Source organism: Pithys albifrons, chromosome 3 (genome assembly GCF_047495875.1).
Source record: "Pithys albifrons albifrons isolate INPA30051 chromosome 3, PitAlb_v1, whole genome shotgun sequence".
NCBI lineage: Eukaryota > Metazoa > Chordata > Aves > Passeriformes > Thamnophilidae > Pithys > Pithys albifrons.
The window spans coordinates 92,006,358-92,026,496 of NC_092460.1; the positions used below are offsets into that span (position 1 = coordinate 92,006,358).

At 36.4% G+C, this 20,139-nt stretch overlaps 1 protein-coding gene across 2 annotated transcripts in view; it reads right to left on the reverse strand.

Annotated features, from left to right (window-relative positions):
* The window catches only part of CACNA2D1 (calcium voltage-gated channel auxiliary subunit alpha2delta 1), a 387,377-nt gene that overhangs the window by 20,360 nt on the left and 346,878 nt on the right, over positions 1-20,139 (reverse strand). The window contains exons 21-34 of one of the 2 annotated variants that reach the window (XM_071552727.1): positions 15,596-15,657; positions 13,309-13,385; positions 12,090-12,107; positions 11,342-11,402; positions 9,530-9,627; positions 7,671-7,755; positions 7,390-7,452; positions 5,229-5,332; positions 4,008-4,094; positions 3,586-3,653; positions 2,243-2,281; positions 937-1,008; positions 360-512; positions 217-269 (exon numbers count right to left, since the gene is read on the reverse strand). In XM_071552727.1, coding sequence (XP_071408828.1) covers positions 217-269; positions 360-512; positions 937-1,008; positions 2,243-2,281; positions 3,586-3,653; positions 4,008-4,094; positions 5,229-5,332; positions 7,390-7,452; positions 7,671-7,755; positions 9,530-9,627; positions 11,342-11,402; positions 12,090-12,107; positions 13,309-13,385; positions 15,596-15,657 — 1,040 coding nt within the window. The remainder of the gene's footprint in view (positions 1-216; positions 270-359; positions 513-936; positions 1,009-2,242; positions 2,282-3,585; positions 3,654-4,007; positions 4,095-5,228; positions 5,333-7,389; positions 7,453-7,670; positions 7,756-9,529; positions 9,628-11,341; positions 11,403-12,089; positions 12,108-13,308; positions 13,386-15,595; positions 15,658-20,139) is intronic. The other variant, XM_071552728.1, reaches the window with a different exon arrangement.

Here is a 20,139-nt window from a genome sequence, read left to right on the forward strand (position 1 = left end):
GTAGAGTCAGAACACACAATCCTAAAACCTGGCAAGAGCAGTTTTGAATTCATGTGTTGACACAATGGTCACGTTTGGAGTCATAGCTAAGAATTTGCCTTATGAGAAACAAAAGGTCCAGAGCACTTTTATGGAGGAAAATAAGCCAAACCAAACACAGTTTAAACCTACTGAATAAAGTTTGGCCACAGAGATTTCCTACACACTTGTACTTACCAGGCAGCTGCTGAAGCCCACCATCCTAGTTGCAAAATATCTGTTATCGTAGGCTGGGAAAAAAACCCAAGAAATTATGTTATTTGTATAAATACCTGAAGACTTTTAATGGAGTATCAGCCACTGTATGTGGGACTACTGACCACATAAGCAGAACGAAGTCCAGCTCCTTGCTTTGGTTCTTCTTCAGGATCACAGACCGATTGATAGTCATATGACTTGTTAAAGGCATACAGGGACATGTTAATCAGGTTTCGCATCAGGCCAGGATCAATTTCACCAAAGAATCTTCCAATCTGATGGGAGAGAATATAGAGAGATAAGGTGAAGTACTTTCAAATATTTTTCTCATAACAAAGTGAACAGTTCCAAATTCCTCAGTTAGACAGTAATCGTCAAAGGCACTATATCAATGAGACCCTGCCTGGTAAGAGCAAGAGGAGTAAGTAAAAGAATGTGTGTGGATACCACACTACTTGCCCTCACCTTCATAAGTCTGTTGGCAAAGCACAAAGAATGCAACTTGGTAGAAGTTTGGCATTTTCAACCATAAATAAGACTGTAATAAAGACTAACAAAAAACTCCGTAATTTCTGATCCAGCAATATTTTTGTGATTCAGAAATGTTATCTTTAGCGTAAGTTCAGAGTGAAATGCTGCATTTATTTGCTCTTAAAACTTCTTCCTATTGGTTTTCATGTTCTTTATAAATATACATACCTGTTGTGTATATTCATCTCGGTTTGACATCAAAAGAAATCCACCATCGTCAAGGATAACACAGTCCACATGCTATTGTAAGAAAGTGAAATAGGTTTTACAGGCAAGATTTGTCAATAGAAAACTCTCTAAGAAACTATTTTTCTTCACATCAGAAATATCTTCAAATCTGTGTGGCTCAGGCTAAATCACAAAACCCATAGCCAAGGGCCCATTTTAAGCTATAATAATTAGCACTATCAGTATAATAGTAGTTTGAACAGATCAAAGGCTTATTTGTGGCTTAATTTCATAAATGTTAGTTTGTAAATTCTTAATTTGCTCAATATATTGTTAGCTGAAAGAATGCTATATCCTTATTAAATCTGATTATAATTGAAACTCAGCTCATAGTAAGGTACTACAACTTCTCATGTGCTTCAGCAATGCTTAAAGTTCTTTCCCATTTGCAGTTTTCAATGGTAAAAATCTGAAGGGCAGACTCTCAGCTTGCTACTCATTATTCTTTTCACTTGCCAAGGACTGTAGTGAGATTTTTTCCAGGTGTCAGGTGCAGGGATAGGAAGTTCACTTGTTCCCTTTGCTTTGCACTCTGTAAAAGGTCCTTGCAGCCAGAGATTGGAGAGATAGCACTGAGGTCAAATAGATAACCTCCCAGAGTACCTTTTTTTGCTGTAATTCTTGCATTTAATGGTCTTCACACTCTGCAAAAGAACTCAGAAGACCCGAGCACAGGAAAGCTTTTAAGCACATGGCAGAACCTGATACGGTGACAGCCCCTGGAGCTGTGCTCTCCTGAGTGCAGCAGAGCAATGGGGTCCCCTAATCCTAAATGTGCTGGGAACCAAGGGGAGGAGGATGATGAATGACTGTTGAAAGGTACATCATGTACTCTGGTGCTTCTCAGTTTGCATTTACCCTTCTCTGAGGTACTTCTAGTACTACTTGTTCTTCAGACTTTTAAAAATTATTACTTTTTCTCAGGACTTGTCTCTTGCATTGCAAATTACTGTTATATTTTTCTCACATTTCATATCATCCTCTATTGCTTTTACCTCTATTTGTTTTTCTTTACAGTAGTTGTCATAATCTCATGGTGATGATTATTGCAACAGCCACTTCACCTGACTTTTATGCCCTTTCATCCCCTCCCCTCTTTCATCTTTCTCAAGATACAAACAATTAAGCCCTGTTTTCTGTAAAAAAACCCATCAAACAATGATAGAGTCTTTGTCTTAGATAAATCTAGAGAGAATGAGTGAACTTTCATAATCTGTCAGTTATCATAAGCTGAACATATTCTTACCATGCTATTTCTCTCACAGCCACAGATTTCACTGTTGCACTAAAAAACAGAAGTACAGTAATCTTCACAAAAATGTTAAAAACAAAACTGTATTTTGCAGTTATATTCATCAAGCAAGACAAGAACAAGTGATTCTGTTTTCAGGATCTGTATACTAATTTAAATTTTGAGTGTATGCCATTTATCATAAATATCTCTCTGAACAACCTGTGCTCAGTAATTACCAACAGCACAATCTCTACTGCCTTTGTCAAATACAGCTCCCTTTACATATATGTTCAACATATTAGAGATAAATAGTTTGGAGGACCTGTCAGGATGTCAGTGTTGTGAGCATAAAGTAAAAGAGAAAGAACAGGTGCATGTTCTGGGGGCATAAAAATATGTTTGGGGCATGGAAAGAAAACCTTCAAAAGTATCTTTTTGGAGGATGAAAAGCTTCACCAGTCTCAAAGCATGGGAATCCTATGTGATATAGAAAGCCCATCAACTCAGTTGGCTTTCATGGCTTTGATTCCTGACATGCCTTTCTTATGTTCTTGCAATATGTGTACACATACACACATAATTGTGTACTTGTATTATGTCCTGAGCGAAACAGCTCCCAGATAATGCTGGAGTCATCAATCTCATATTAAATCAGAGATATTTCTTTGTTTTTCACTTATGTATTTTTGTACTTAACTGTCCTTACCACTTAGGCAATGCATTTGCCTATCCACTGCCCCAATACTTAATACAGCCAGACACTGTCCTCGATTTCCTAAATATACAACCCACAAAGCAACATTGTCTGACCCAATATGGAACTTATGTTCCATTAAGTTTCTTCATTTTGTGCCTCTCCTTTCTAAATTCAGTATCAGTTCCATAATTTTCCTTTCATTTAACCTTTCCTCCTTCTTATTTACACCCAAGAATTAGAGGTATGGAATGAAATGGTTAAGCACCCATTTCATTAAGTTCTGATAAACTGCTGCGATGACGCTTGAAATATAAATTCTTACTGTTCGCTGCTTACCCATCCTCCACATGACATACAAATAAATTCATCATTTCTCTTGCAGATTTTATTCACTGCTACATTGTAATCTTAGTAAGGACCCTGCTGCCTAGAATATGCCTTTTTTTTCTCTTAATCCATGTTTTATAATTATGAAAGGAAGACACGTAGAAAACCCAGCCTATTTCAACATAGATTTATTTATATGACCTGAATACCACAACTAACTTGGCAACTTTGCATCAGTGTGACTCTGGCTCAAAGAGCTAGTAGACCTATTTGCATTTGAAGCTTTGAGAAATGCAAATAAAGTTCAAAAACAATTTGGTCAATTGCTTACCAGGCTCTTGATTGTGGTTTTTGTGAAATTTTCCATCCAGCTGTTTGCATCAATTTTTATTCCAACAACTAACAAGAAATACATGAAAGTCTTTTTTAGCAAAATGAAAAAAAAAGGTAATGCAGAAGCCTAAAATAAAGGGAGAAATTATAAGAACATCTAAGTCATTCAGAGTAAAATATGACTTTTACCCAGTTGCATGACCACCAGCATCCTTCATGAGACTAATAAATTAAGCACTCTTACTCAAATACAACCAGATCTTTGGCTTGATTTCCATTAGCAAGATTAGAACTGTCTCAGAGAAAATAATGTTATTATAAAGTGAAGTTCCTTTGAAAACTCAATTGAAGTTTTAATTCACTCTTGAGCAACAAACAGATAACTGAAGTATTTACCATTTCAGCATCACTCTGCCTTACCTGCTGGCTTCAGAAGCTTCCCATTAATCGTTATTTCCACAGCCTTGCTTACCATAATACCTGATTCATAGCTATTGGCACCACTTTCTGACAGTACAGAAGGGGGAAAAAAAACAAATGGAAAAAGAAGTTAGGGTGATATAAAAGCATCTTCTTCTGAAACTTAGATTATTATTCAAATACCCAGAAGGATTAAAACAAAATCCTTATCCAAAAGCACTGACCAAGCTGCAGCACCCATTTATTACCTGTGATAGCTCAGATCACTAACACCTGCATGACTGAGATGAATACTTTTATTTAGTTTTCTTCATTCACTTGTTGTGCACCGTTTGACTGCTTCATAACATTACTGTAGCCTTAGAGCCACAAATAGCTTTAGAAATGTGAGCAGCTCTGTTAAAACTAGGATCAGAGCCAAAGACTTTATCCTGCTGTTGTTTATGCATTTTTCAATGCAGGGTATACTGACACCACTCACTAACCAGCAATTACTATCTGAGCTACCTCAGGAACAACAAAGGCTTCAGGTAATTTAGTTAATTATCTTTATATTTTATTGAGAAAAAATGTAATAAATAATTATGAAACAACAGTAATAAATGATCCTATATGTCTAAGAGAGGAGTATACAGTTTGTGGTAGCATCTGCTTTTAAACAAGCTCGAGAATTTTGCTCACATCAGCCACAAGCACTTACTATTGTGCATATATAGGTTTTAAATGTCACAACATTTCAGAGACAAACTGGTTTTGGTGAATAACAGCAATTAGAAATAGAATTCAAAAACAACTTTTAAATTAAGGTGGTGCAGTGGACAGAGTTGTGTACTCTGGACCCTTACACCTGATCCCCCAAGTCAGGTTTGGTGCTGAGGCAGTGTACAGAGCTCAACTCAAATATGACATTTTAGGTAGTGTCATTGCCTCAGTGAAACTTTATTTCACTTCCTTTTAAAATAACTCCACCAAAGTATCTCCATGCAAAAGTTCATGTTTTCAAATTAGTTAATTCTGAGACCCTGCAGTCATCAACAAATTAAGATGACCCTTGGTTAGTACCCTCCGAGCTACTTGTTTCTTAATAATGGGTATTGCCCCATGATTTCTTTCCTTATGAAATGTCCCACTTGCATCTTTTGTCCGTGACCTCGACTGGTATGGAAAACTTCAACTTATATTGGACTAGCTAGCTCTGATGTTTTGAAACTGATGACTTACTGTTGTAGTAGGGAGCCGTGAAAATATAGTTGTCATTATCTAAACTCCTTTTATAGAAGCTGACTTCATAAGTTTCAGCATTTTCCAACCAATCTTCTCCTGCCCTACATTTAGAAAAAAAAAGGTAATCAAAACAGACACAATCTCATTAAAGCTGTGTAGCAGGTTGCTTTCTTTTAATGTTTCACAGGTGGAAAAAATGTCAGATTCATTCTTACAGTCCTCAGATTTGGTCAGTTTTCATTGGTTAATTGTCAGATGTCATCATTTAAAAAAAAAGTTTTGACCAATAAAAAAAAGTATTCCTGGAACAACATCAATCTTGTCTAATCACTTTTAGATACATGGAGACAAACATAACTGCAACACTACTTACAACAAAATCTAAACAAACATTTACAGCACAAGCCATCTCTTGAGTTTAATCCTAAGAGATTTAATGTCATTAAATGTCAAAATAGGAACAAAACTGACCTGTAGAGTAAAATTCATTAACATTTTCACATTTGGGGGAAACACAGAACAAACTGAGAAAACAGATAAATTTGCCATTTATCAGAATGTCTGTACTGATGCCCTCACTATTCTCAGTCACTCATGGGGTTGCCTAGTTTATTATATGTCAAATTTCACATTCCATTTTTGTCCTCTGGTAATGATACATTTTTCTCCCTTTATGTCCCTGGACCATTTGGCCTGATCTTAGTCTAAAAAAAATAAAAAAATCATTTACTATTTTCCAGTATTTGCAGCCTGCCAAAAACCTGAGTGCTTGGGAGTAATTAGGGATTAGCATGGCCCCACTGCTACTACAAGGGCATTGCTTTTCCTGATACTTTACACTGATTAGAAACTTGGACTACAAGGGCCTGTCATGAAAATAATGTTACAGATCAGTTTCAAGCAGTGACACAGGTAAAATCAAAGGAAAACAAGACATTCCATTCATTTCATAGCTATCAGTACAGATTAGACTGTAGGAGACTGTAGCTTTTCATTCAATAAATACACTATTTAACATTCCACTCTTTCGAGATAAAAAAATTATCCTCTGTACTCTCTGCTGGGTTAGGGGCTGGCTGGAGGGCTGGGCCCAGAGAGTGCTGGTGAATGGAGCTGCATCCAGCTGGTGGCCGGTCACTAGTGGTGTTCCCCAGGGGTTTGTGTTGGCTCCAGTCCTGTTTAACATCTTTATTGATGATTTAGATGAGGGGATTGAGACCATCATCAGCAAATTTGCTGATGACACCAAGCTGGGAGGGAGTGTCAATCTGCTGGAAGGCAGGAGGGCTCTGCAGAGGGATCTGGATAGACTTGAGAGATGGGCTGATTCCAATGGGATGAAGTTCAATAGGGCCAAGTGCCGGGTCCTGCACTTCGGCCACAACAACCCCCTGCAGCCCTACAGGCTGGGCACAGAGTGGCTGGAGAGCAACCAGGCAGAAAGGGACCTGGGGGTACTAATTGACAGGAAGCTCAACATGAGCCAACAGTGTGCCCAGGTGGCCAAAAAGGCCAATGAGATCCTGGCCTGTATCAAAAAGAGCATGGCCACCAGGACAAGAGAAGTGCTCCTTCCCCTGTACTCTGTGTTGGTGAGGCCACATCTTGAGTGTTGTGTTCAGTTCTGGGCCCCTCCGTTCAGGAAAGATATTGAGGGGCTGGAGCGGGTCCAGAGAAGAACAACAAGGCTGGTGAAGGGACTGGAGCACAAGCCTTATGGGGAGAGGCTGAGGGAGCTGGGGGTGTTTAGCCTGGAGAAGAGGAGGCTCAGATGTGACCTCATCACTGTCTATAACTACCTGAAGGGAAGTTATAGCCAGGTGGGGGCTGATCTCTTCTCCCAGGCACTCAGCAATAGGACAAGGGGGCACGGGCTTAAGCTCTGCCAGGGGAAATTTAAGTTGGATATCAGAAAAAAATTCTTTCCAGAGAGAGTAATCAGGCATTGGAATGGCCTGCCAAGAGAGGTGGTAGATTGACCTTCCCTGGAGTTTTTTAAACTGAGATTGGACATGGCACTGAGTGCCATGATCTAGTAAATGGACTGGAGTTGGACCAAGGGTTGGACTTGACGATCTCAGAGGTCTTTTTCTACCCAATTGATTCTATGATTCATATTATACTCTTTTATAATAATTCTTTTTATAATAATTCTTACCTTTTGGGAAATACTCTCGTAATTCCACCATCTGTAACAACAAATTGTGCAACAACTCCATCACTGTAAAAAAACCCCAAAATATTTAAAATGAAAACTGACTGAAATTCTCACAAATTCCTACATCAAAGGTTGCCATTAAAGAGCTTAATTGTGAATTTAATACCTATTATGTGTAAACATTAGCTGCATATCTGTATATAGATAAATGCACATTATTGTATTATCAAAGTGCATAAAAAAAACAAAAAAAAAACAGAGCCAAGAAAAAGAATACTTACAGAGACAGTTTATTCCAGTAATTTCTGGCAAGTTCCTCTGTAAATCCTGCATCCAGCAATACTCTTATGACCATATCAGTATTACCTATCAAAAGAGTTAGGACACTCATCTGAAACCATATGAGATTGAGTTTCATTAAAAGGCTAAAATGAAGTTCTAAGTTCTGAAGATCCTCTAGCCACAAGATTTGGGCCATTTCCATTAAACATACTGCCTAATTTCAAATTACATCAAGTAATTAGTGTTAATAGATTGCTCTCATACTGTTGAGTTCTCTTACACATTTCCTTCATTGTATCCTAAAAACCTATTCCTGTGTCATAGGAATAAGCAAGGTGGTAAGGGTGTAGGTCCCAGCTTTGCAAAGCCCCTATGTTCAATCTGTAAATTAACCTATTTTTAAATGCTTTTGTTAAAACACTTTTTATCTTTATATGGAGATATCATGCTTAAATTTCTTTGAAAAGATGGTTTGAAGTCAGTGCTTCTCAAGCATCTTTTTCAGTACCACTTTGGAAGAGGAGGTTCTTATGGTATATAAATTATTTCAGTGAGGGGATTTTACTACTTATTCCTTTTGAAAAGCATTTTTAGGTTTTAATGTTATTAATTCATTTAGTTAACCCTGTTTAATTATTAAGGAGCCTATTCTTAAAGTAACTTAATTATTAGGGAAACAAAAGTTAAAAAAGGCATCTTTACTGTATATTCCAAAATGAAATATAGCAATAAGTAGATATCATTTGGAATGGTTATTTACTAAGCTCTAGTGTATACTACAATATCACTAAATATGCTCTTGATATTTGCTTATATAAGTAGTGAACATTAAACTAGAATTTTCATTTATTGGCACTTTAATCAGTGGAGATGAATGGTTTCATTTCCAAGACTGAGTCAAGGGATTCAAACAAAATTTCAGTCCATCAGCAATGTGCCAATGAATAAGATTACTCTGCTAAAAAGAACTCCAAAACCCTACACATGCACACAAAAATAGCCTTCTGTGGGAAGATCTCATATCTAAGGACACATTCCTTCAGTTACACTGTCTAGCAGGGAGATTTTTTCTGAAGAGATCAGTGGTATCTGACAGCAACATGTTAAAGAGACATGGGGAACGCAAGACAAAAAAAATTATTCCAACTATTCATAAATTACTTATAATGCTAAACAGATGTATGAGTACAAAACCAAAACCAAACATGGAATTTTTGATGAGAACAAGACTTCAATACCTTACTGATGGTTCACTCACAAGCATAACTCCTCATTTATTCTAAACAGAGGTTAAAGGCTGAATTTCAAAACATGACTTAATACCTTCCTGAAGCCCAGGCCACCACTGCAGCAGTTACATGCATTTGTGGTCTTAAGCTATTCAAGTTAGATATCCTTAAGCAATTTGTGAACCAGTAATAGAAATTTTTTTTATTCTGGTTATAGGTTATTTTGGTTCTAGATTCCTTTACTTAGTTTGGAATAAAATTACAAGAAAGCACATTGAAGATTTCATTACAGGACTTTGAGTCTACTTGGGACTTACTTTGACTGATATGGTCAAATGAAAAAATATAAATTCAAAATATTTGGAGTGTGAACCAGTAGTTATTTAATGCTTGAACAGAATGCTGAGAGAAATTACAGAAAATACTGGATGGATAATGCCCTGCAAACTTTATTAAATAAAACCAGAAACTTGAAAACTAATTTTACAATCTCTAACTTGAATAGAAAATCCTGACACTGGATATATTTCAACTAAAAAATCAAACCCACAGGATTTGAGCATGAACTCTCATTTACGAGGAAGTATTTTCCTATGGAAAAACGTGAGCAAATTGAAAACCATACTTACATGATGAACTGCTTGGAGTGTTTCTGTCAATAAATTCATTGAAATTTAGTAGAAATTCTGTGTTGTTTTCTGATTTTTTTACATCAATACAGTATTCTCTGAAAAACAACAGAACAGCAGCCTTCTCAGATTTTTTTCCTCTGCTACTAAAGCAGACACTTTTACAGTCCAAGCAGAACTCTACAACTATTATGAGGTAGCTGGCACTACTGTGTCAACTGACTGCTATGACCAATACCGAATAATGACCATATCAATTATTTCAGGCATCCACAGGAAATAAGGTGTTCAAGTGCCTTCCTAAACCTGATTTATAAGAAAACTGCAAGTATGAAATAAGGCATAGATTCCCAGAAAAAACTCAGGACTAGTTCAGGCCATGAAATTAGGAGATCATAGTCTGTAAACTAAACACAAAAATGCCTGGTGGTGAATTTAAACTGCTCCTGGGTTAAACTGCACTAGAATGTACGTGGACTGCTAGTGAAATGAAGCCACTTCATGCCCAACTGAGGTCAGATTTATGGGTTAAGGTCGTACCCTCTGAGAAGTATTAAAGGCAATTTTAATAGGGTACAGACCACATAAACATATAAACATTCTTTGTTTTGAAATATGCAAACTGCTGTTCTTTACCCTATGCAATAAAGCACTGTATCATTGGGTAATTCACTGAATGCAAGCAAGAGCAATAAAAGTCACTGGGAATTTTGGAGGCAAATGTTGTATGGTGAGTGGCATTAAACATCTTTAATTAAAATGCAGAGTGTATTTAGCAGTAAAGCAGGGGGCTCTCTTTTTTAAATCAGCCTTTTCTATTAAATTAATTTTATAAACAAAAGATGTCTATTCAAGTATTGCATATGTCTGAGATACCTTATTACCCTTTATTTACGTTTCCATGATCCTGAAATACTGTAAGCAGAATTTACCTCACTATGCCAATATTCACATGTAAACAGAGCCACATAACAAGCAGGCTTTGTTAATGTAGGATAGCCTAACAATTACAGAGTTGTTGGAAACTGCTAACTGGTACAATAGATTATCAATAACCTCAGACTTTCAGAAAAATAAATAGTTAAGCTGCGACGCATTTTAAGATAGAATACTTTTACATGCAATCAATCTACTAGTCATGGAAATCAATCTATTAATTGAAATTTAAAAGTATACAGAAAATTATCAGATAAATAAGGAATGCAACAATTCTCAACTTACTTAACAGTAGAGTATTTTCTTTATTTATCATAACTATCTTTTAGATGAACTTAATTTTCAAAAACTGTTTATCATACCAACTTTCCCTTACAATCATAAATTTAAAAGGGCAACAAGGATTGCACAATTTCCCATAAAAAAATCCTAGGGAACTAATGAATTTAATCAATTTTCAATGACTTAATAATTTTTATGTTCAATGAATCAAAAAATAACTCATCCTTAGGTGACAGAGAGCTTTGAAACCCTTTGTCTTGAAGTTGCAAAACATCTTGAAGCAAGCATTATGGAACTTATATTAAAAATAAGAGCCTAAGGTAAAAGTTTTAAAATCTTAAATGTCAGAACCACAAGAAATGAACACACATGTATAAGTTTTCCATTAAATCATCAGACTTTACAGCTCTTTTTGATTAATATAAACAGGAATCAGAGCCTGAAGATCCTATTTGCATTCCAGCAAGAAGAAAAGATGGAGAATTTTATACCAAAATGAAACTTTACTAGTCAATCTATTTTCTATGTGTCATTAATCTGATCAAATGCATATTTACTGCTGAAATAATATTCATTACTGGGAAATTAACCAACCTTGGTGCTATAAACGTGTAGCCAGCTTCATCAAAATGATCAAGCTTCAGTGATTCTGAAACTACAAAGACTAAGAGTGAACACCAAAGAAGTAAACAGGGATTTTTGCCGTCATTTCTCTTCTCAAGCTGTTTGGCTAATTTTGCATGCATCCATGAATTTAGAAATAAATGTTTATTTTAAGACACTTTGCTACTAATATACTGTATACTTCTCAGTATTTCACAGCTTAGGAAGAAATTACTTATAAACAACATACACCTGGCAAAAACAAGATACATCTAACAATTTATTTAAAGAAGACATTTAATTAGCATGACAACATGAAAACATATGAGATGTTTTCATTAGAAGTACAATCTGATACAAAGATCTATTTGGGACACTAAGTTGTTAGAACATGAAGAAAAATGCTCCTACTATTTTCTGCAATAAATGTTTAAAACCTCAATTATACTAACATCATTGTCAATCCTACTGAAAATAATGGCTTCAATAGCTGGTATCATTGAACACTGATAGGACCAGACAAAGAAGGATTAGAGATTAGCAACATATTGAAATGTGTGTGAAAACAGAAAAATACTTCACTTGGTTTTCCCCTTTCTATTGCTATGGTACCCAATGATTATGGAGAAAATCTTGAGATGAGGAATACAGAGGAGAAGATCCAGTAGGAATAGAAATATAAGTGAAAAATATCAACTGCAGTAAACAGAAGGAATTTGAGCAACAAGAATATACTTGCCCGTTTTGAAGAATGCCACTACCCATCAGAAAGAGAAAGCAGGGAAACAGAAAAAAACAGGGTAAAGCACAAGGGGTCACAAACCAATATTTTATTCAAACAGCCCCTTGAATAAAAATATTGCACATAGATAGATCAAAGGTTCAATTTACATACAGCTGTACTCTGGAAAAAAAAGACAAACATCTCTGAAGACTGAAGAATATGTCCTTCTCAATTATTTCACTGTACCTTCTATATACTGTGTCTATTTCAAGGGTCTGTTTTGCAGGTTATATTGATATTAAGTGGAAAACCAGATGATCTAATCCATGAAGAGAACCATATTCCTTCTTAAAAATTTAATTTTAAACTACTTACTATTGGAAAAAGTTACAAAATAAATAATTTCTAATTAAAAAGTTGCCATATCCCACTTCATATGCAGGAGGCAATGGTAGAGGAAAAGAGATGTGGTGCTAACCAAGTTTCCTCTAAATTAACAGTATCTATGTCTGTCAGAGTTTCATTGTGTTTTTCTAACTTTCTATTTAACTACATACTTGTTGTAAGTTTACTGTAACACCTGGATAAAGCTAAAAGAATGTGATAGGTTCTATTTTGTATACTACCTAGACTACTGTTAATAAACAAATAGCATTTGGATATTGACAAGTATACTTTCCAACTATCTCTCCAGAATCTGTAAATGGTTTGAAATCAGGCTAACCTAAAAACAGAATAGAAACATCCACTAAAACTATTTGTAAAATGCAAAATAAAAACCTAACTGCAAGCCAAACCAAACAGGGCTTTCACATTGCTCTATTCCTATAGGCAACTGAGGTAATTTGCTAAATATTATACCATAACTGAAATACAAAAAATGCTTCACTGTTATAGTCTCTACCACTACATTTTGCTAATCGGATGAAAAAAATAGTATCCAGACCCTTAAAATGACAGTAACAGAGGATACACAAAGCAATGATTCTATAGGCACAGAGTAAGGAGGAAGGGATTATCAGTGGGACTGGGGTACCTGCACATATTCTATTTTTATAGAATATTTCTTGTACCTTGGATGTTACAATGGGTTAGAATCATTGCTGTAGATTTTGGGTACATCATGATAACATCAGGGAAGTCCACAAAAGTTATGAATTTCAAACATTGTTTTTTAAGTGAATCTGAGACTTGGCAATGCTAGACAAAACCAGTGAACCTTCACAGTACTTACATCTGGCTTGAGTTATTGGTTCTTCTATTTTGGCTTTAATATAATAAAAGCTGTACGATGGTAACACCAATGCCAAACTGCAACAGAAGTGAGACAAGTAAAGTAATTATGCTATTTGCAGTGGTTTACCAGTTTCAGCTTCTCTGTGTTTTGAAAGCAATTAGCAAGTTTGGACTTTGGATCATCATGAGATGAGAGAGTCACATAGTGACATACCAACCTCTCGCTTTGTAACAGACACAAGTAGGTTTATGCTAGTCCTGAGCTTCCCTGTGCTTATTATCATTCTTATTTATACTTTTAAACACAAACACACTTTTTAATGAATAAACAAGGTATTTTCAAATAACTCTAAATAAAAAAAAATACATGATTTCTTGTATTTTCCCCTGACACATTTAACACCCCAACAGCGATCACTGACTGAAAAAACTACATTTAGTACTGTGCAGATATACACACATCACATAATGACAGACTCTCCTTTCACTAATAAAACAACTACCAATATTCATTAGAAAATGCATCTGGCAATACTTGAATTCACATTACATTCAGGATACAAAATAGTTTCTTTAATCATGCAGTCACCATTAACTTTTGAGCATAATTGTGTAATAACATTTTAAGATCTGCAGAGGATTTGCAACATATTTTCTTTTAGATTATACTTATTTTTGTTTAAAACATGTAGGACTTCTTTTTGCAGCTACATTCAATTCATAGAAGACTTCAGTTCTAAAAAGGTATGTAAAGGACAGGAGCTATGAGTAATCATTAAACAGGTATCATCATCTGCCAGGTTGCATGCTTAATTTCTGCACTTGAATTTCATTCATGTAGCACTGCAATGGTTTCTAATGGATAGCTGCAGAAATTAACATTAAAAAGCTGTACATTTAGGTCATAAATGAGCTGACCTTTAATGACACATTTGCCATTTAAACAGAATGTAAGTGAGATTGTTGAATATTTAGTGATAGCCTTCTACCAATTCTCCTCTAGGGAAATCAGTGGCAATTTACCTATCATTAACAGTTACTGCTAGCAGAAATTGCTAATTAAAATCTATAATTTTATGTTTAATAGGTTTTCTGCAATGAGACTCCATGGATTTATTGCTGTACCTCATGCCAGGGAGCTCAGGAAGAACTGAGAAGTCATACAGATCAAATGCGTTTTTCCAGTGATTGTTAGGTGGCAGTCTGGTAAAAACTTCCTTACAGAGTATAGAGGCAACTCAACAGAAATATGGGATGGCAAATGAAAGATCCTAGGTTTGCATTCTCTTGTTAAAACTGATTTGTTTGTGTTCATACACAAATTAATGTTTGCATTCTCAGTGGCTGTAGACCTGTGCAGAACACAACAGAAAATTGGATCCAGCTTGGCTGAGGACTCCTGTAATTCACCACAACAAAACAGTGTTTTGGTCAAAATTTGACTGAATATTTGTACCATGTAGTTTTGAACTCGAGTAGTTTAACTTTTGTGGGACTTGGTAAACCTTAACTTGTTTTGGATAATGTTAAGAATGTTTCTACATTCTTTCTAATGTTACTGAGCTGTGTGCTTAAATGAGTTTGAAATAATACACATGCTAGTGTTGCATTTGAGGGGGGATGCTTTTACCCATTACTTCATTTATTCTAGTTGCCATTCACCAGCTAATCTTTATATACAAATCAAAATCCACGCTAATTAGTTAAATTTGCCACAAGTAGATTCAGATTTCAGAGATGCTCAGTAGTATGATTTCTGCCCCTAAGCTCCCACATGAAGGTTAACAAAGTCATGTTACAAGCAATGACTGTGACTGAAAAATATTTACAGAAAAGAGGTCACATTTTTTATTTAGACCAAAACATCACATCTTCCTTTTTAATAGGTGTATTACAGCAGGAACTTGGAGACAACATAAAGAAAAGTTGAAATAAGAGGGTGAATCTAAGAGAAAGCATAAATGAATCAAAGTATACAAGAATCAAAATGTATTGTAATACAGGAAGTAAGAGGAAAAGTGAGATTTTTAACATCATTATAAATAATGGATTTTTGCCCTGCTTAAATCTCAATAATTGAATAAAAGATGAGGTTCTAGTCCTTAGACATAACAACAATTTTGAACTGTAAATCTATAAAGGAACCCAAAAAATCCTACAAACCTGGACAGAAGGATGATCTGGTTCTGATTTAGCTTGTGCAGAAAGTGTAATGCTAAAAATATTAACCAAAATAAACTAAAAGAACATTTAACTAAACAAAGGAAGTCAGTGAAGTGAGTTACCTGTAATCAGTGCCATTCACAGCAGTCCATGTATATGTTCTGTTTCCTTTATCAATATACCTCTACAAAGACATATAGGTAAAAAAAAATAAATTATTAAACTCTGGAGTCTCAACAAGTGTGACCTTTCTTTGAGAAAAACGGTGTAAAATTCAGGACAAAACCACTGGATTTCTATTTATTGTTTTGCTAAAAGCATGAGTTGAGGTGACTCCTTTTCTTAAGTATTTTCCAAACCTATGTTTTGCAAAAGAATCAACCACACCATTTTTATTGAACATTAGCGAAATGTAAATTTAAATAAAACCAGACAAACATATTTTTTTCCTTTAAAATTCATTAGGCAGAGCTATTCAAGTCTTTTTTTAAGTGATTTCAATCTGTTAAAAAAATGCTTTCTATGGATCATTTTGCCGTTAAAATATGAAAATAAAAACAAAACAAAACTCAGTTACAAAAAGGCTTTCCCACAAAGTCTTTAACAACAAAAATCACCCAGTGTAAGCACCACTGACTAAATGCATTGAAATCTGAATCATAATTACAGGCACAGCCAGATGACCCTGATTGTACAGAAACTCCATGCTAAACTTATGTGTTTTTAATCTCCTTAGGAGAGTCATGCATTTGGGAAAATATTAACACTGAAGTAAATGTTTATTCTTAAATACTTAATACAGGAGGATAAGCTTTACCATTTGTTTTCTTGTGGTATGAAAAATAGAGTGATAGGCACAGTCCCACAGGTTTCCCATAGACTGAATCATGAATCCACCTGGCTGACATTGCTTTACTCAGTTTTTCACTTTGAAAACTCTATGCCAGCTGCAATACATTATATTAATATTTTATAATCAGTTTTCTAAGTATGCCAGCAATGCAGACTGTACAGCTGTTGCACTGCAACATTACAAACACTGGTTAAAGGTACCACAGGCATACCTCTATCTTCCTTCTTTCCCTGTGGTAAAAGGATAGTGTGAAAACGACCATGGTTGTGGAAAAGAGGTGTCTTACTTGGCATTTATAAATTCAAAACTTCTCATTACCTGCTGGCTGCTTTTCAGTACAGAATGACATTGTAAATAATTTAACAGATGTTTTGGAAAGAAAATGAAAAAAGCTTAAAGGAAAAATAAAGAGATAATGCCCTGATATATTTCATACTTAAGGCCAAAAGGTGGCTGAAGAAATTCCTATCCCATCCTACTCATATTTAATGATGTACCTATATTATTACTTCAGCTTAAGAGTAAGTAGACACTGGAACCTAGTGCTGGCAGTCCGTTCAAACTGGGCACAGTGTCATGAGTGACACACCATGGATCTCCACAAAAGCAGTGTCCAAGGTGGGAGGGAAGGAAGAAAACCGGGCCATTACTAAAGTCTGTTGCCACCAGCACTGTGAGCATGCTTGAAAGCAAATTGGCTGAAAACTCCCTTCAAAGATAACCCAGAAGATTGCACATCATCATACATCAGCTCCCATTTACCTTTGCCTGCTTCATTACTGGTCAGTCTGAGCCCATCTCATCCCCAGCTTATCACTGCCAAGGAACCCACACATGCTACTGCAGCTTTTGTGACCCTTTGGTTTTCACTACTGCCCACCCCAAGCTGCCAAATGTGGCAATGCTTTTGTTCCTATGGTATCTTCTCTGTTAGTTGGAAAGCCCCTGAGGCCTTGGGAGACTCCAGCACACCCCACCCATGCTTGCTAGAGTCCAGTCTCTATGCTGTAGCATGAAGTCATCTCCCAAGACACTGCTGGGGCCAGCTGCAATACAAAAGGAGAGCAATGCAAACTTAAACCAAAAAGCAAAACAAAAAGAACATAAATTTCAAGCCTGAAGACTACAACTGTCAGTTCAGAGTAACCGACCACATTAGCCCTTTTTATAAGAAAATATATGAAGCTATCAAGTGCTAAGTGATGCATGGCTCATGCACGGCCCGTGGTTTAAAGCAGCTTTATTCTGGTTCTATCAGCCTGGAGCTGGGAGGGTACAATGGCCTGCAGCAGGCATCACTGCCAGCCAGCTCTGGCTGCTCCCTTCTTCTCTCAGAGAGTTCTGGGTAGAGGAAGAAATCTTGGGCCATGATGCAAGGGAAGGTGAGGGTAATTAATTTCATTGGCACTTGAAGCATCTGGGATCAAAGGGCTTGGGGTATTCTATTCAAACACAGATTGTGGTCTGGGCTGTGTGTAACTGGCACATTCTCACGCACCCAGGGATGTTACATTCCTCCCTCCTCCTCTGATGCTGTAGCTGACTTCAGCATTTTCTGTGCTTCCCTCCCTCCTTCTTTGGGCAAAGAATTGCAGGACCGACTGTTTCAGGTCTTTTGTATCACAAAGCCTGAGAAATATAAGAACAGCCTGAAATCTCTTCAATATGTTTGTCATTAATGCAATTTCTTGTACAACTCTAACCACTGTTATTGTATTTTTCTGACCTTGTAGCTCTCCCTCTTCTAACCACCTACATAGCGCCCTTTTCACCCATTGGCTTGGAAAGGAACTCCTTAAAGAGAACAACATAAATCTGAAAATGTACCTCTTCATGAGCAGTTTATTCTCAGCACAGATGCCAGTAGGACTCTGGACTCTCTGACAGTGGCTCAGAAGTGACCAACTATCCCTACAGAGAATAGGCTGGTAGCATCCTGAACAGCAAGAGCTCTTGACACAGGTGAGAGAAGAGAACTGACATCCAACAGGACTTATCTTCTCTGCCCCAGAAAGGACCTATTTGTTCTCCATTCTCCATCAGTGGAACCATTCAGGAACAGACACTTTTTTTTTCACACAGCAGGATTTGCCCACAGATTATAAAGCAGCATTGCTAATCTTGTTTTGGCAATTTACTGTGAGAAAGCAGAACAGAGTCCTGGCAGAAGGCAAGGGGACTGCAGATACAGGCCTTGCTTCAGAGGAACATGGGAAGAACTGAAAGGCAGTATGAAGGTGGATACAGAGAAGTAGTTGTGGGCATGTTTAATGAGATCACAGGACTTCACAGGGTCAAGGACCATTACTTACAGGAATGATTTGTATCTGAACACTGTAAGTGTATAAGGCTTCAGTTAAATTAACTCTTCTCACAGAGATTAACATAGTTCTGCTACCTACATAATTATTTGATCATCATCATAGTCATCTTTCAGCTAAAACCATCTTGCACAGTTTTGAAGAACTTGAAGTTCCTATTTGCACTCCAATTCCACTATCAAAAGCAGAATGATTTGTCAAATCCAGTGTAGATACTAAGACACTGAGGAATTGTTATGAGTTGTTCAGCTCTGGGTCATCACTAAAGACATACACCTCTTGGAGCAGATCCACATGAGGGCAACAAATGTGGGAGGGCTGGAGCACCTCTCTTATGAAGACAGGCTGAGAGAGTTGGGGTTGTTCAGCCTGGAGAAGAGAAGACTCCAGGGAGACCATATTGCAGCCTTTCAATACTCTTAAGTATGCCTCCAAAGCCTGTTGAAGGAGCAAGTGACCATGAACTTAACATTCTGAAATCACTGCATGGATGATATATCGAGACATGTTTGAGAAGATTCAGCTCCATTTTCAGTCTCATTTAGCAAAGAAAACATGGGTGCTGCAACTGATTTTCAAAGGCAAGTAAGTTTCCAGCAGACTGAATGTAAAAATAGACCAGGACTATGAAATACTTTTTTCTGTATCAAAGTGAAAAAAGTATATATGAATCTTCCCTCAATACAGAATTGATCCAGACGAGTGGGAATAGGGACTGCTCAGGGAATCACATGGTGTAATTTGGCCAAAATTTAAAGCAGTTTAAAAGTTAATAGCAGTTAAGATGTTGAATGGAACATAAGTAAGGGAAGTGCTGGTTTTAACACAATAAACCCCCCCCTAATCTCTGAGACCTGTGTCCTATCAATTTAACCTGATTAGGCTCTTTCTGTATCACATGTCTTGTGAGAAGGAAGAAATTTCCTCTGGAACATTCGGACACTTAAGTACGAACAGCAGAGCTGTTGTAGATATCAAAGTTACAGGACATCAACAGGAAAGGACAGCTAATATGGAAAATTAACTGCACAGTTCAAAGAAATTCTCACAAGTATTGTTATAGTGTGCTTATATACAAGGTTGTGCAGTGTCTGCAAAGTCATTAAATTAACTATCTTTAAGATGGTTTATATTCAGTGTAAAGAAGTTTCAAAAAGCTGTTGTAGAACTGTAACTGGAGGGTATATGCTGGCCAGAAATGCTCCTTCAGCACCTCAGTAATGATTTCTTCTCATTAGGGACCCCAAGAAGTAGAGCACATATGTAAGAATCAATTCTGAGTATTTCCTATTGCTAGGAAGTATTTCTCTTTATTAGAGAAAACAGTAGCAATGTTTATCAGGAATAAGCATTTTGGACAAGAAAGAACTCAACAAGCTGTTCAGAAAGTACAAGTACATGATATAACTGTAAGATCAATTTGCTTATCCCAAGTAGTCTTCATTTATGGCATAAAAGTTTTACTTTTTTTCCTCACTACTTTCTTTCCATT